This window comes from Coenobita brevimanus, chromosome 26, assembly GCF_032717465.1.
Source record: "Coenobita brevimanus isolate Jiangsu-jjx chromosome 26, ASM3271746v2, whole genome shotgun sequence".
In the NCBI taxonomy this organism is placed as follows: Eukaryota; Metazoa; Arthropoda; class Malacostraca; order Decapoda; family Coenobitidae; genus Coenobita; species Coenobita brevimanus.
This window is the reverse complement of record NC_136979.1, coordinates 38,409,949-38,428,010: the sequence shown is the minus strand read 5'-3', so window position 1 is coordinate 38,428,010 and position 18,062 is coordinate 38,409,949. Positions and strand designations below refer to the sequence as shown.

The following is an 18,062-nucleotide window of genomic DNA, read 5'->3' as shown; positions in this document are numbered from 1 at the left end:
ATGCAAAATCCAGATTTATTCTTCCCAGCATACACTTCCTAATCCCATACACTCATATACCCGTTCTTTCCCCCGGTTCCTGTTATTTATTTATTTTTTGGTTCGTTTTCCAGTTACATGTATTTTTCTCTCCTACTGTATTTTTTCAATATAATTCTTATATATTTATATTCACGCTGCCGCCAAGTACGTTACATAGAAAAGTTAACAAAAAATAATGTCTTCACTTTCTCTTATATCATATTTTTCCTCCTCTTCCTAATCACAAGCAGTTGCTCTCCCCCTCTCCCTCCTACATCTCTCCCAGCTGTATCTTTCTCTCCTTCCATCTCCCCCTGCCATATCTTTCTGTCACCCCTCCAACCTTTCCCAATTTTATCATTTTCCCATAATCTCTCCCAGCTCTGTCTTTCTCTTTCCCACAGCATCTCCCAGCTATATCTTTCTCTCCCACTATCTCACAGCTGCATGTTTTTTTTCTCTCATCGTCTCTCCCAGTTATATCTTTCACTCCCACCATCTCCCAGCTATATCTTTCCCTTCCACCATCTCTCCCAGCTGAAGCTTTGTCTCACACCATCTCTCCCAGCTTTATCTTTCTCTCCCAGCATCTCTCCCAGCTGAAGCTTTCTCTCATACCATCTCCCAGCTGTATCTTTTCTCTCTCACCATCCCTCCTAGCTATATCCTCTCTTCCACCATCTCTCCCATCTATAACTTTCTCTCTTTCACTATCTCTCCCAGCTGTATCTTCTTCTCCCACCTTCCCTCCCACTGTTTCCCTCTCTACCACCATCTCTCCGAGTTATAAATCTCCCTCTCACAATTTTTCCTAGTTGTATCTCTTTCTCTCACACCATCTCTCCCAGCTCTATCTCTCTCTTCCCCTCTCTCCCTCTCGTCTCCCCGTCACGCCAAGAAGAGATAACAGATGCCAGCTCACGGCCCGTACCCTTCCATACCTGCCTGTCCAACCTCCCTTGTTAACCTGCCCACGTCACCCCGCCCTCTACTGCCCTCTCATTCACCTTTTGCATCTTCAGGTGGCGAACGTGGCCTGTGTGGATATGAGAGAGAGAGAGAGAGAGAGAGAGAGATTTTCTCCCGTTAAATGTCGATATATAAATGCTGAAAATTCATTATATATATATATATATATATATATATATATATATATATATATATATATATATATATATATATATATATATATATATATATATATATATATATATATATATATATATATATATATATATATATATATATTTTTTGTATTTATATTTATATTTGTTTGTGCTGCCATGAGGTCAGTGTCCACACGGCCCATTCACCCAGGAATTCCCTCCTCTCATCCCACTGTCCCTACACCTTCTCTTGCTGCCGCGTTTTTTTTTTATTTTTTTATTCAATTCGAGATAGACTTTTTGAACTGGAGAGGTTATATATAGCCTTAAATAACCTCGCACAACACTCGACAGTCACTTATATAATTCGTTTGATAACCAGAATAAAAAACGGTCACTGCCGTAGTAAAGAGATAGATCACTTAACACCATGGGGTTTCTTTATTATATTACTGAATCCGCCACATGATTTTATTCAAGTGAAGAATCTCCGTGGATTGAATTTTCATTATGTTAACACCAGACAATCTTGTTTAGCTCGAAGAAGACCTCTTTTAATGAAGAGTTTATGGAGGAATTAAGCTGTGGGATTCTTCAAGTGTTCACCTCTGGATGCTTCATTCCGAGAGATCTTAAGCTGAATAAAATTGCTTGATGGTTGTCAGAATAAACTGAAAAATGCTGTCGTGAGGAAGGGGTTTACGGTTTCTACGCCCTTCAGTCTGAGAGTTCATTCCTTAATTTTAAACTCTGTTCTTGTTCTCAGACATTCGTAATGCCTCATGGATGCCTTTTATTTTCTTTCCTCTCACATCACTGCCACGGCCTCTTATTTGCCTCCTAAGCATCCTCGTCTCATTTGAATATTCTCTTTGTCTTTTCATCGTTTACTAAGGTAACTCGATCCGGAGATATCAGACTTCCTCTCTTTATATTCCACCTCAGCTTCTTTCATGCTTAACCATAATCACGGACTGGTGTAATATACCCATTTTTCCCGAGGACGTAATTTGTAGTACATTCTTGCTGCTGCCAGACGATTTTATTCAGCACAGGAGAGACGTCATGTAATGAATTGTTTATTAAAGGCTAAGTCCAATCCCGACAGTTCTAAAAATCCCTTAATATGAGCAAAATGATGCAGGGATAACAAGAATAAAGTGGAAATAGCGTCGCCGTACTGAACCGGTTGAACATCCTAAACTTAAGTCCCTCATGGTACTGCAGGGGGCAAACATAAGCTTTACTTTAACCGGTAGGAACACCTTCCTAAATCAGTTCTTCTTCCTGATAGACTGTTATATTTTTCTGATTATTTCTGAGGAGGGAAATAAACTATTCTTGTTAAATCTGTTTCTCCATTGTTTCAAGCTATGTTCCGCCGTGACAACTCTTTTGATTCGTCAGCGTAATGGCGGGAGGGACTATCCTAACCTAAGAGTTTAACTAACCTAACCTAACCAATCTTAACTGTCCGTAATCATTTAACCAAACCTAACTTAACCTAACCCAGTCTAACCTAACCTAACCTCATGTTGGGAAGTGGAAAACGAAATCCACCTTTGAGTAAGATTCTTCCATTATGCCGGAAGCAAACAACCGTAGGTGCGGCTTAAGGAACGTGATAATAATAATAAGGGGGGAAATTATCAGCAGGAAAAGGTCCTTTAACCACCCTGAAAGTAGTCAGAAAAATACAGAAAACAAACTGGAGGAATATGAGTTGAACTGGTAAAGTCTTTCTGCTGCTTAGTGTAAAGTGTACCGGTACATTTACCCTGCAGGATTACTGGACAAACTTGCTTATTTAGTTATTTACTTATTTTTCAATCATGCCATGGGGAGGCGGTGGCTCAATCGGTAGAGAGGTGGCCTGCAGTCCTAACGGACCGAGGTTCGAATCCCGGCTGGGGCAGGGAACAGTTTAACGATTTGAATTTCATTAAATCAGGCTTTACTGATCTACCAAAAGACCCGCCGACATGTCGTAAAAATACCCCTGCTAATACCAATACACCAGTCCTGTATGAGACAGCCCTAGCATGTATTCAATATGGACGGTGGGTGTTAGCGCCGAAGTGGTGACATGTATAGGTGTATGGTATGTAGGAGGACTGCTGGGCCTTGATAGCAGGCTGTGAAGCCTATGCCCAGAGTCGGACACATAAAAAAAAAAAAATATGCTCACTTATTTTATTTTGGTTACTTTCAGAAGCTTTTATTCAGCGTAAGTGAGAGATTTCGAACTGGAGGAGTTAGCTGTAGCCTTCATTAACCCCTACAGTACGAGAGTCAGTTCCAAAGTCGAATGAAGTGATCTGGAAGTAATGAGAATACAAAATACGTCACCTTATTGATGGAGTTAATGTGAATTTCCCTCTCAGTCCAGCGATCCTTATATAGTACACCAACTCTAACTTAAACCTGACCAAGGAATCATTCTCTGGAAACTTGAGCAGAATCCGTGTTGACCATGTTTTGGTACTTGATATTCACGCAGATCTGTGCAGTATATGTTATAGTGTGGCTGCTGTGTTTGGTGTGGTGCCTGACCCTTGTGTTGTATATCTTAAGTGGGCTATGAATACAGAATAAGTGCAACTCGTCCCTGCCAAATAGCTGATCAGATAACAAACCTCAAAGAATTTTGTTAAAAATACATACACACAAACAAAAACAGTCAGTTACATATTATCTCCTTCGAGGTGTAAGAACCCAAGGCAAAGCTAACTATAATCCAGTAATATCTTGAGGAAGATGACGCCTCCACACACACACACACACACACACACACAGTTATTCCCATATTACCCCCTTCGAGGTATAGGGACCCGAGACTAGGGTACCTTAGTCATAAATATTAGGGTAAATGCTCCTCTGCTTCACCTGATGGCTATACTTCATCAATAAACATCCACTTACCTCTGGGGGATCGACAGTGTGTGCATGCCATTCTTACTGTAGTGCTCTAACCACTGAACCGCCGTCCACCGAACCTGTCGGAAAAAACTAACACTAGGAAGCACTCAGAGAGCGCATACCTCCTCCAGTGCCATTGCCATTATAAAGGATTCGGTTCCGGATCCATGGGGTTATTGTGTGGAATACATAGGATCCGGATCCATGGAGTTACTGTGTGGAATACATAGGACCCGGATCCTTCCTCAAATATTATCAGCTGTTCCATAACCCAGGGGCCACTCTTCCACAAAATTTTATTGAAATTTATGAAGAACTTTTGGAGATATTGTGCGGGATACATAGGATCCGGACTCTGATACGGATCCTCCCCCAAATTTAATAAATTCTTGACCCATGGCCCACCCTGCCACAAAATTTCATTGAAATTCATCCAGAACTTTTGGAGATACTGTGTGGGATACTCCGGATCCGGATCGGGATCCGACCTAAAATTTAATCAATTATTTCTTGGCCCATGGCCCCCCGTTCCACAAAATTTCATTGAAATTCACTGAAAACTTCTGGAATATCGTGTGGACAAACAAACGAACTTAGGTGAATACATAACCTCCTCCAGCTTCGTTGGCGAAGGTAATGATAAACACAAAGAATAGGAACCATGTTATCTGTGTCATGTTTTCCTTATTATCTTCCATCATCCACTTACTTGATATAGTGTTGCCTACTTCTTCCTTCACTTTTATCATTCTTTTTCTGTGTCTGTCTTCCTCCTGTCCAGTTTCTCCCATCTTTCCTGTCACTTTTTAGTACTCTTCTTTCTACTTCAGGTGGCTCTACACTGAGTGACAAACTTAATGGTTTTCTGTAACCTAGGATGCCATTTACAATGCTGGGTGGTAACCATTTAACTAGTTAACGGGGTGATGCGAAGCCTGCTCTGGTGACTGTTAACTGAGAGGAGAGACGCGAACGCAGCGTCCGTCCAGGAACCAAACCTCCACACTCTTCCCTGTAGCCCACCTCGCTGTAGCGAGGCGCTGTCTATCGCAAGGGAACATCGGTTCACTGTAAGGACGGTCCTGCAGTGGCAGTTGCTTACCGGCGGTTGATGGGTGTGCTTGGCCAGACAGATTGGGGCTACTCAGCAACAACAACAATAACAACAGCAACAACTATCCTAAGAGAATTTTATCCAGAATAGGGATAAGTTTTCAACTGGGGGAGTTATTTCTATATAAATCCCACCCATCATAGAGGTCCACCTAACTCGAATACAGTCGTATGGTGGTTGCAAGAATTAGTTGAAAAAGTCCACGGGCAGTAGCAGTTAATAGAAAGACGGTACAAAGTCTCATAAAGTTGCGAGAATACTACCCGTTACTCCGACTAAGCATAGTTCTCCTCTCTTACCCAAGCATTTCCTCTCATGTCGCTGCTTGAAACTGGGAATAAACAGCAGTATATGTCTGAGCGTCTTAGGGCCGTGACGGTACGATGTGCATGAGGGGGTCAAGGGTCAAGGTCAGCTTCAAAGACAAGAGAGAGGAGGAACCATCATGCATATCCAGTCCCAGGCATAGGGTTGCAGTGTACTTGATCTGACCGCAGGTGGTTTGCATTTTAAGTGCGGCTTGCTTCTATTTTATGCACGGGTAAGAATGTAAGATCACAGAGCGGATTATTGTGAGTAATGATGAGTTTTTTTATTTACTATTTTTACCCTTTTTGTGGTAGTTGATCAGACGTCAGTTTTATACATTGTACAGTTTATGTACGTTATATTTGTGTGTGTGTGTGTGTGTGTGTGTGTGTGTGTGTGTGTGTGTGTGTGTGTTTTCACATGAGAGAGAGAGAGAGAGAGAGAGAGAGAGAGAGAGAGAGAGAGAGAGAGAGAGAGAGAGAGAGAGAGAATGTAAAAATGCAGTGATTATGACGATGGAAAGGGGCAGTAATAACGACACTGATGGTGATGCTGATGATGATAATGATGATGGCAAGGGAGATGTTATAATGGTAGGTTCAGTGGACGAATGGGGGATGAGGGGTGGGGGGAAGGTGAGGGAGGTACCGCTTCACTGAGCCTGCGGTCATAACCATCACACATACGCCCTCCCTCCACAACACCCACACCCCATCCCACCCTGCCTCACCCCGCCCTCTTATACACCTCTGGATGATAACACACACACACACACACACACACACACACACACACACACACACACACACACACACACACACACACACACACAGTCCTGTGTGTAATAAATCTCCATAATCACGGTAATTATTTCCATTTGATGTACCTAGTCATGCGTCACGGGGATATGCAGGTTGTGACACTGTGGTGGTAGGAATGTAGTGGTCGGAATGTAGGAATGTGGTGGTGGTGGTTGAATTTAAGAGTGGCGTGGAGGTGCATTGTGGCTGACCTTTGGTGTTGGTGGTGTTTGACAGTGGTATGACGTTGGTGGGGTGTGTTGTGGTGAAGCTATTGTGAAATGTAGGGGTAAGGTGATGACGGTGGGCGATGTTGAAGTGGTTACAGTTTGGCGAACTGTCTGAAGTGGTGGTGAGGATGTGGTGATGCGACTGTGATGATGGTGGACGATGCTGATGGTGGGAGAAGAGAAGTGGTGATGCCGGCTATATGGTCAAGGTGAAGGTAATGGTGAGAGGGGTGAGATGGTGGTGGTGGTGGTGGTGGTGAAGTGATGTTGATAATATGGGTTTGTAGGTGATGCTGATGGTGATTTGGGGATGTAGTGATTGTGATGGCAGAGGTGCTGTAATGGGGATACTGATGGGCTGCATTAGACGAGGTGATGGTGGTGGGGTGGGATGATGATGATGATCATAGTGTTAATGATGGTGATGTGTGTGTGTGTGTGTGTGTGTGTGTGTGTGTGTGTGTGTGTGTGTGTGTGTGTTACAAAACCAACGTACCAGTATTTTATGAGATTACACTATGACAGGGTGCAATTATGTGGGTAAGAGTTTTTCGTGTTAAATTCATTACAATTGCAGCAACTGTTTCAATTACAAAAGCCGATAAAAACCAGCCCAGTTATTATGAAGAAATGATGGCACAGAAATTATAGGTCGTAATTTAAAATATTAATAAGACTTGTTTGTTTTATAGGATCAGATAAAGAGTTAGTCTGCCAGTGTCTTGACTTCGTACTGCAGTAAATTGTTGAAATGAAGAAATTATTCTCACTTGTGGAAGTGTTTAAGTAGAAACAGTTTTTCAGTCCGACTTGAATCCTATTAAAGTATGAGTACAGAAGAAACATATGCTTGTATATATTAGTATATCTACACACACACACACACACAAAGAGAGAGAGAGAGAGAGAGAGAGAGAGAGAGAGAGAGAGAGAGAGAGAGAGAGAGAGAGAGAGAGAGGTGTATGGTAATCTCGATTATGTTCCGTCTCCATTGTATACATGGCTGAAGAAGATGCAAATTACTCCGAAATTGTTGAATCTTCTCAGTCAGCATCATACCCATTTAAGAGTATAATTTTTCTAGTTAATGATCTTATACTGTGTGACTTTACCATACCTTTCTCTCATTTTCTTATCATTTCCTAGCTTTCTTGCGGTGGCTCCAACTCCTTCCTTCCCCAGCCTACTCCTTCCTCGTTCTTTTATCGTTTCATAGCTTTCCTGCCCCTTTCCTTCTGCTGCTTGCCTCTTCCTTGTTCCCTTATCGTCTTTTGGCTGTTGCACCCTTTCCTCTCCCAGCCGCAGCCTACCCTTTCCTCGTTCTCTTATCGTTTCTTAGCTCTGTATCTCTTTCCTCCCACAGCCTGCCCCTTCCTCATTCTCTTATCGTTTCCTAGCTGTCCTACCTCGTTTATCCCGCAGTATGCCCTTTCCTCGATCTCTTATCGTTTCCAGGCTGCCCTACCCTTTCCTCCATGTACTGAATTAATACCAGCCTGCTGACGTTATCTCCGCCCTCATTGTCATTAGTGCAATTATTGACCATGGGTTTAAAGCTACCGAGGTTTGGGAACATGAAGCCTATCAAATATGTTTCGTTTAATTGGTTTCTAAATTGCAGCCATAATGTGAGCTTAAGGCAAGAGGTACTTTTAACTCTCATTATATGCCGCTTAAGCACTTACTTTCAATTAATAGGACTGGCCACAAAATTATTATGGCCTATCATTTTCGGGAACATAGTTATATTTTGTAGTGTTTTCTGGCACAGTATTTTGCAGTGTTTTCGTGCACTATAAGTGTGCAGTGTTTTCTGGCACAACTGAAAAATGTGACCTACAGTATTAGAAATCATCATCATCATCATCATCACTGGGACGACGACATTATTACTGTATTCCTTTCACTCCCAGACGATATTTTACGGCATAGCAAGGACCTCTAATACTGAAAAAGGTTAGATAAATAGACTAGCTCTGATTACTATACTGATATTTCTGTTTATTCATGGTTAAGGACCTCTAATACTGAAAAAGGTAAGATGAATACGGACTAGCCTCTCAGGTTACCGTACTGATACTTCTATTTGTTCTTGGTTGAGGATCTCTGATACTGAAAAAAATTAGCTAAATGCAGACTAGCCTTTCTGATTACTGTACTGATACTTCTGTTTATCTTGGTTGAGGACCTCTCAGTGTTAAGGTTAAGGTTTCTGCTTCTTAAGAGATAACATGAGATAAATACTCGAGATAAACTGCACGCAAACAGCCAGCTACAGCAAAAATGGACATGGAAGAGATAGTTTTAGATTAGTTGTTTGCAGTGAACATTTATTTTCATTTCGTACCCAGCAATTTTCCGTGCAGTCTCTTCTTTCCCCTCTTCTTCCTTATCTGTTCTCACTTATTAGCGTGTATTATTTTTCCTTTACTTCTGTTCTTTATTCCTGTACAATTATCTTTGTCTTCGTATCTCATGTCGTTCATTTGTATCGCCTATTATTATATATTATTTTCTCCTGTTTAGTCTTGCTTCTGTTCGTCTTCGTTATATGCTGTATTTTGCTGTATTTTATTTTTGTCTCTCCGTATGTACCCTTCATGTGTCCTGTCTCCTGACGTTTGTTATAATGTTTCCTCTCAAACTTTTTGTCTTTTCTTTCCCCTCGTCATCATTACCTCTCATTTTATCGTTTTCCCCCATTCCTTTTTTTTTATTTCCTTTCTCCGTTAACATCTCCACTTATCTTTTTCACCTTTCCATCCGTTCTTCCCCCTCGTCTTCGTTATCTCTCAGTTGATCATTTTTGCCATCCTGTCTGGTTGCCCTCATTCATTATCATCTCTCCTTATTGTATTTTTTAACTTTTCTATCCGTTCTTCCTTCCCTTCGTCTGCGTTATCTGCTGTCATCGGCCGAGAGAGCAGTGAGGTGGAAAGAGTGTAACTGAGGGGAGGTTGGGATATTGTACAGGTGTATGTGTGTATGTATTATCGCTGTTGTTCCGGATTCGTATCTCTTTACTGTATATCCATTCTAGCCTATCTTTTATATAACTTTATCGTTTTGCTGTTGCTCTCGTTTAATCTGAATTATATAAATTTTGCTTTTATTTGCCTTTAGTTCAACATGACTTGGTCTTATTCACTGCCGTTCCACTACTGCCTTGCTTTAATATTAAATTTTTCGTTGTTCCGGCTTTAATTCACTTCTCCCTTATTTTCATCTTTTTGTTGTTTCACCTTTATTTCTCATCATCTTTTTTTTTTTGGTATCATCCCGATTTTACTTATAATTTTTTGTATATTTCGGTGCGGTTTTGACTTTATTGTTTTTGTGCAACTTTCTCGGTGGTGTTCTGGATTTTCTTCTTTCATCTTTTTTAATGTTTTAAGCTTTACTGTCTGTGTTACCTGTTTCCTGTTTCGGCTTCACCTTACCCTCACCTTTGTTTAATTTTACATTTTTGCTGCTGTTCCGGATTTGTCTCTTTATCATTGCACATGGTTTCGCTGCCGTTCTGTCTTTACCTTACCATTTTTATATACCTGTTTGTATCTGCCTGTTACCTTATTACACTGTTTTGTTCCTCATTTCTACTTGTTACTCATTTTACCTAATATTCTACTCATTTCACATGTTGCTTCCCTGACTCACACTGTGGTTACTCATTTTCGCAGATCATCTCTCCTACTGACTCTTCGGTACTCTCTGGGTTACTCATTCCCACCTGTTGTTCCTCTTGCATACTCTAGGGTTACTCATGTCCACTTGCTGCGTCTCTTACTCCCTGGCTACTCATTTTCATTTCATTTTTATCCCTTTTCTGGTTACTCACTGTCCTCCGTTCCGCTCTCTTGCCCTTTGTTTTATGCCCATCATTTCTCAGTCTCATCTTTCAGCAATTTGTTCGCTCTGTTTGATACTCGGTTTTTCTTTGCTCCTGTCTACCCTCCCGCCACCTCTCTCTCTCTCTTCTGTCCACTTCTCCCTTCTCCCACTCTCACTCCTCCCCCTTCTCCCTTCTTTCACCATCTCGCTTGTCCTTCTGTCCACCTTTCTTTTCCCCCCCCTTTCTCTCTCTCTCCTTCTCTCTTCTCCCACCCTCTGTTCTGTCCCCCCCCTCCTCTCCCCCACATTCCCCTCTCTTCTTCTCTTTTCCAAGTCTCCAACCCATCTTCCGTCCCTTCCTCCCTAACCATCATCCCCTTCCCCTTTCCTTGTGGTGGGGGAGGAGTGTCGTGGGAAGGAAGTTAAGTGGAGGTTGAAAAGGGAATCGCTTCGATCTCTTCTCTCCCTTCTCCCCTTTCCCCCTCTTCCTCTCCATTTCCCTCCTTCACTTATCCCATCCACCTCTCCCCAACTCCCTCATTTCCACATTCCTTCCTTCATCAACCCTCCCATTCCATCCATTTCGAATTCTTTATCCTTCTCCCACTTTTCTTTCCACCCCCTACTCTTCCCTTTCCTCCCCTCTTCCATTCCCGCGGTCTTCTCCTTATCCCCTGTCCCCTCCTCTTCCCTCTGGCGTATCCTTCCTCCCTCCCCCTTTTCATTGGCTGGAGGGAGTGGTGTGGTGGGGGGGTAGAGATGGGGTATCGTCCGTGACCTTTCCCGCGGCAGATGCGACTGTGACCTTGCCTGTCTGCCAGCCTCGGGGTGTAGGTGTGGGTGGAAGGGTGTAGGTGATCTGGTGTGGATGTAGGTTTGGTTATGTGTGGGTAGCAGGAGTGGGTGTAGGTTTGGTTAAGTGTGGGTAGATGAATGTTGGTGTAGGTAGCTGGCTGAGTGGCTGAGAGTAACAAGCTTTGAGTGTCGGAGTATTGGTGTAGGTAGAAAGTGTGTGTGTGTGTGTGTGTGTGTGTGTGTGTGTGTGTGTGTGTGTGTGTGTGTTTGTAGATGTAGTTGAGGATGGCTGGGTGAAGGTAGCTGAATGTGGGTGTTGGCACTGGGTAGACAAAAAGATTACGAAGAGAAAAAACACCAACAGAGATAATGACCTTTTCCAGGTTATTTGTTACAAAGATTATTATTATTTGGTAGCTTTTCTGTGAGTAAAAGATAAAGATAATAGGTAAGATGGATGAGTGTATGTGTGGGCGTAGTTGGCTTAGTGTAGGTGTGTGTGGATGTATGTGTCAGTGAGTGTGAGTGAGTGGTTGGGTGTGGGTTTGGGTGTAGGTGAAGCTGCAGATGTGGGTGGTTGGGTGGTGTATGCGAGGGTGGATGTGGTTGGGTGGATAATTGTTTCTGGGTGAGTGAGTGGTTCGATAGGTAAACTGATGGATCCCCTTCCCTTGGTCGACCGTATACATAGGTGGGTGGGTGATGGGGAGCGTTTCATCTTGCCTTGACTAAAGTGTGGAGGGGTGTGTGGAGTGGAAGGGAAAGTGGAATATTAATTTTAACTGGTTCAAGAATTGGTGTGGAAGTTTAACATTGCTTTGTGTGTGTGTGTGTGTGTGTGTCACCTTGCCAGGCGTGTAGGTGAGTTCGTGTGTTTGTCGTGGGCGTTATGTGGGTGGAACACACAGCGTATGACGTATGTCGTGAGTTGGAGGAGGTGTGTGTGTGTGTGTGTGTGTGTGTGTGTGTGTGTGTGTGTGTGTGTGTGTGTGTGTGTGTGTGTGTGTGTGTCGGTATCTCAATGTATAAGGTTTGTCACTGCTTGTATCTTCATATGACTCATTTGGCTTTATGTTTACGTGCCTCTTTTTTGTGCGTGCGTGCGTGTGTGAGCGGTGGGTGGGTGGTGTGTTGGGGGGTGGGAAGGTCAGCGTGTAACCTTGCCTCGCCCTTTTTATGTTGAGGTCGTCGACTGGCTGGACAGGATTGACTGATTGCCTTACATCAGACTTACTACAGGTTTATCTTTGCACTTACCGGCCGTCGTCTTGCCGTAAAAACTAGGGTACATTTTTACTCGGTTTTATAATTATCTGCAGACGAAGAGACAAGTAGAGATCTCACTGGTTAAGTTTAACCCATTAAGATCCAGAGCTCATGCTGAAGTTGCAGAAATTCTCTGAGGGTAGCCAGAAAATTTATCATAGTGACCATTGGTACTGAAGTGTTAAACATTATGAAGCAGAATTTCCCCACAAACCTACAATATAGGAAAGAGGATCTGGTAGAAGCTAAAAAAAAAAAAATAATAATAAATAAATAAAATAAAAAGTATTTTACCTTATATTGTTTGCAGTGTATGCATACCAACGGTCTTCACAATATGTTTTGAATTTATCCTGTGTGATCGTCCATCAAAATACATAGCCTACATTTCTGTTTGTCTGTCCACCCGTCCCCGCCTTCAAAGCCCTCAGAAACTATTAGTGAGTGTTGTAGCCCTCAGGTGCAGTGTCGGAGGTAAGAGTCGTTTGTGGGACCTGTGTTTAGTTCTTATTACCTGTTACCTGACCCGTCCTCTCCCCTCACCGCACTTGTCCTCTCTTTCAAGCCCCTCGGAGTATCAAATACCACTGGCAGTATTAGAAATCTTAATGGAAATTGCTCATCGGCTGTGATAACAATGGAACTCTAACTTTGTATGTTGGCCGTAGAGTATTATTATGCCTAAGCCTTTGTTTATTCATCCAACGAACCCTGCAGAATCAAAAGAGAAAATTATGTGAAATGTTCCCGAGTTTCAAGTAAGACTCGCGTGTGAAAACATACAGGAAAATGTTCATCTATTATGATGATGATGGAACTCTTGTTTAGTATGTTAGGAGTGGAGTATATATGCCAATCACTCATTTTATCCAGCCTTCGAACCCTGCAGATTCATAAGAGAATATCGTGTGTAATATCAGGAGTGATGTGGTTCAAGTAAGAATCGTGTGTGAGACCTGTGTTGAGCTTTGTTACCTGTTACCTGACCGTCCTCTGACCTTACCCTACTTGCCTTTTCTCACACGACTCGCACCGTGTACCCATAGTCTGTCCATTGAGATCATATAGTAGTTTTCTGGGTATATTCTTGGGAAATCGGCTGTCTTCCATGTATTTTGTAGTTGTGTTTTATTTGGTGTTGTATGCAGTATATGTTGTGATGATTTTATACTTAAAACCTTCACATACTTTTACATGATAGGTGTTTTATAGGAGACCATGCCGTTATGGATGTGTTGTGTTGCATGCAGATGATGAAGTCAGTCCTCAGTTTTGAGTTATGTGTTACGATAATGTTGTGTTACTGGCCATCACATAAGTATAGCTGCATTATATATCTTGCACTATGTTGCGGGTCATCCACTAGTATTTTTCATGTTACTAAAATTTTACGTTGTTCGTGTTACAGGCGTGGTGCGACTGGCTTCTCTACCACAGTGCTGTTTGGAACCCACCCACACCCGCCCATGAGTACGCAAGGTAAGTGTTGTGTTGGTGATTAGTGGGGTGATTTTATGTGGTGGTGCGTTGTGATGTGCAGTGTTGTGTTGATTTGTGTTGGGAAATGTTGAGTTTGTGAAGTGTTTTGGTGTTAAGTTGCATTTTGTAATTTGTTTTGGTACTTCTTGTGTGGTTTGTACTATATTTTGTGTCTTTTGATGAACGAGTACTCCAGTTTGGTTTTGCTGTGCTGTAGTGTTTTGTTATATGCCTGTTTTTAGGCGTTTTACTTTGGAGTCTTGTGTTTAAATATGTACAGTTGCACCAGTTTATTATTATTATTATTATTATTATTAATGATGATGATGATGATGTATTAAAAAAATTTACTATTTCCTGTATTTTTAGTACATCTCATCCTTATTGTTATTACTAAACATGACGTTTTTTTCTTGATTGCCATTATTCCTGGTATGATTTTCATTACGATGTCTGCATGACGTTTCCCTTGTGTCTAGTACCGCCTTTGATATTTTTTTTCCTTCGTGTGACATTTAAATCAACCTTGACCAAAGGTTAATTGCATACCATTTTCCTTCCTTCCTTTTCATTGTCCCTCCACATTTTTTCTGTTAGTCCGTCAGTCCACACTTTTATGTGAATGTTCCTCATATTTTTCCAGTTTCTCATATTTGTCCCATTTTCCCCCAAGTTTCCTGTCCTTCCTGTGTATGTTTCTTCCTCTTCTTTCCAAGCTTCATTTTCCTTCCTTTCTCTTCTTCCGCTCCCTTCTCCGCTCTTCCTTTCTCTTCTTCCACTCCCTTCTCCGCTCTTCCTTTCTCTTCTTCTCTCTCCCTTCATTTCCGTTGTTATTGTTGTTTCATTCCCATCTTCCTCTTCATTCCAGTTTCTTTCTCATCTTCATCTTTCAGCCAGTTGGGTTATCCTGTCTGACCTACTCAACTCTCCCTTCCACATATCTTATCAATTTGCATAGTAAGCGATTTTTTAAAACGTACTTTATTAATAAGTATATACATAAATCCTGGGCATATTCCTGAAAGATTTCCTGTCTCCTGTTCCCTGATTGCTTTGTCAGTCCCTCCAGTCTCCCCGGTGGTAGGGGGGGGAAAAAAAAAGACGTCATCGTTCTTTGGTGGTTTGTAGACATTGTTTCAAATCTATTTAGTACGAGAGATCTGCCCTGTGGTTATAAAAATCGCCTGGTGGTAGCAGGAGCGGAATAAAAAGAGAGGCCCCCTTACGTGAGGAGTTAATCGGTGGAGGAAGTGGATAGGGAAAGATCTCATTTTTCTCAGTTTCTTTTATATACGTCGATGGGAGCAAAAGTGGAGGTAAGTGGGAAGGGAGAGGTAGAGTGAGGTTGACATGGGAAGGGAGAAGTAAAGGAAAGAAAGACTGAAGAAGAAATGTAAGAAATCAGAGGATGACAGAAAAAGAGCGGTTGAGGAAAAAAAGAGAAATGAGGGAAAGTGACGAGTGAAAACGAAAGAGAGGGATAGTAAGAGAGATGCAGAGAAGGGTGGGATGGGATGAGAGAATACACGATTACAAGGATTGGGAAAGTAAAAGCCAAGGAGAACAATGAGCGGTGGAAGGGAGAATGGGAGAGGAGAGAACGGGAGAGTTGAAAGGAAGGAGAGAAAGGGAGAAAAAGGGAGAATATATATATATATTACGGAGAGAGAGAGAGAGAGAGAGAGAGAGAGAGAGAGAGAGAGAGAGGTGGGTGGGAAGGAGTAATACAGATGAGACAAAGAGGAGGAGGGGGGGACCAAGGGGCAAGAAACAAGAAAGGGAGGGAGAGAAAGGGAGGGGGGGGGAGAGGATAAAGGGGTGTGTGTGGGGGGGATGGGATAGCACGACCCTCCCATTAACCCCCATCTCAAGGTTGCTCAAGGTTGACCTGGGAAGAACCCCCCCCTCGAACCCCGTCTTCCCCCCTGTCCAATCACTCCCCCTCCCCCAGTGTTCCCTCCCCCGCCACGGTCTTCCTTCAGTCCTTTTCTTCAGGTCTCTCTCTCTCTCTCTCTCTCTCTCTCTCTCTCTCTCTCTCTCTCCCTCCTTCTTCTTCTTCTTCTATCAAACAGCTTAAATAACACAAACGCTATAAACCAAGTCATAAAAATAATGAGGGCAACGACTTGCATAATAAGATAAACAAACTTTTATTTGTATTGTAATTCTTCCTCCAGACATTTCCTATCCTGCAGGGCACTTGTTCTCTCTCTCTCTCTCTCTCTCTCTCTCTCATAGCCGGAATGTTCGGTAGGTGGAGAAACAATCTTATGCTTTAATACTTCTTCTTACAGCTACATTAGCTTCGTTTAATTAGCCCCCTCAGCACTATGACGTATTTTGGTCTTTATTCATTAGTTTAGTACAAATATTCTCTTTAGCAGGATAACGCTATATTTTTTCACTCGTTTCTGCCACATACCTATATTCTTTTTTGTAGCTTACCCCCCCCCTTTTTTTTAACCACACTTTTCTCTCTTGTTCTTGCTACGACCAAACAGTTTTATTTTGCATGGGAGGACCTCGCAGTGAAGTGGTTAATGTCGGACTATCTCACTTGGATGCTGGGTTATGTGTGATTTACTCCCCCAGTTCGTTCAGTAGCTGTTGTAACTCACACGTATCCCCCTTGATTTTATTTCTAGTTTCCTTCCTAATTTTTCCTCCCTTCCCGTATCACCATTTTTCGTTTGTATCTCTGCCAAATTTTTCACATATTTCTCCCTCACTCATTCTCTCATGCATTTCAACATTTTACTTTCTCTCTCTCTCTCTCTCTCTCACACACACACACACACACACACACACTTTCTTCTTCCTGTTAAATCTTCTGTACCCTCCGTTTGTCCTTTTTTCGTCTTTTTCTTGTTTCTTGGTGCTGACCATTATCTAACATTTTTAGTTCCACTTTTTATATTTCTCTTCGTCCTCCTTTCGAGTTCTTTGACTTATTTCCTATTCTAGTGTCTTTGTTTTTTATTGTCTTGCTGTTTCCTTTTTTTTTTCTTCTTCCTTCCTTCCTTCCTTTTTCTTTCATTTTGTCTTTCTTTTTCATCCTCCCTTCCCTCCTTTCTTTTTTTTCTTTTACCTTTTAATTTCCTGTTTCCTTTCTGTTGGTTTTCCCATCTTCTCTCTCCTCTTCCACATCTCCCTACCTTCTCATCCAGTGATACGACTAAGCACATCGCATATGCCGAAGTTTTAGTTATTTGCCTGTTCTGTCTCTTTCTGTCTGTCTGTTTATTTATCCCCCCCCCTCCCTCTGTCTCTCTCTCTCTCTCTGTGGTGTGGGGGTGAGGGGGCGGGTGGGTGCTTGCGCTGTGCGTGCTGTAGGCAAATGCTTGTAATTATATACCTGTACATTATTATATGTGTTGAGATATGTGTTGGGCTGTAAAAGCAAAGTGGATGCCTGCATGTGTATGCTAATGCACATGTAATTATAACTGTGCGTGTTGTAGTGTGGCTTTGTACATGAGGGTTTGAAGTTGTACAGACGCCGAGGTATGGGTAGGTAAATGAAGGGGTGAGGGTGGTATAAGTGAGGGTGTAGGAAGGTGAGAGGGTGTGGGTGGGTGGGTGAGAGTGTAAGGGTGTGTTGGTGGGTGGGTGAGGGTGTGTGGGTGGGTGGGTGAGAGTGTAAGGGTGTGTTGGTGGGTGGGTGAGGGTGTGTGGGTGGGTGGGTGAGAGTGTGAGGGTGTGTGTGAACAAGGGGATGAGTGTGTGGGTGCGGATGGTAGATGAGGGGGTGAAACTGTGGGTGCGTGAGAGGGTGGGAGTGATACTGTAGTTGTGGGTACATATGTGAGAGGATGAGTGTGAGGATGTGTTAGAGGGAGGGTATGAGTGAGTGAGAGGGTGAAAGTGAGGGTTGAGGTTGGGTAGGTGAGAGAATGTGTGTGACGGTGGGGATGGGTGAGTATGTGTGGCTGTGAGGGTATGGATGTGGCGATGTGAAGGTGGTGCCTGAGGGTAAGAAAGCATGAAAGCAGATTATGTTCATCCTCACCTGAACAGCACAGACCAGGCTTGAAATACTGACACCCGATGATTATCTCAACAACGCTTACAGGCCCAGGCGCGCGCGCGCACACACACACACGCACACACACACACACACACACACACACACACACACACACACACACACACACACACACACACACACACACACACAGAGAGGACATGCAAA

General features: G+C 42.7%; 1 protein-coding gene across 1 annotated transcript in view; it reads left to right on the top strand.

Annotated features, from left to right (window-relative positions):
* Smg6 (Smg6 nonsense mediated mRNA decay factor) overlaps nt 1-18,062 on the top strand; it is a 202,422-nt gene that overhangs the window by 114,370 nt on the left and 69,990 nt on the right. The window contains exons 9-10 of the mRNA XM_080267983.1: nt 13,800-13,870; nt 16,390-16,398. Coding sequence (XP_080124109.1) covers nt 13,800-13,870; nt 16,390-16,398 — 80 coding nt within the window. The remainder of the gene's footprint in view (nt 1-13,799; nt 13,871-16,389; nt 16,399-18,062) is intronic.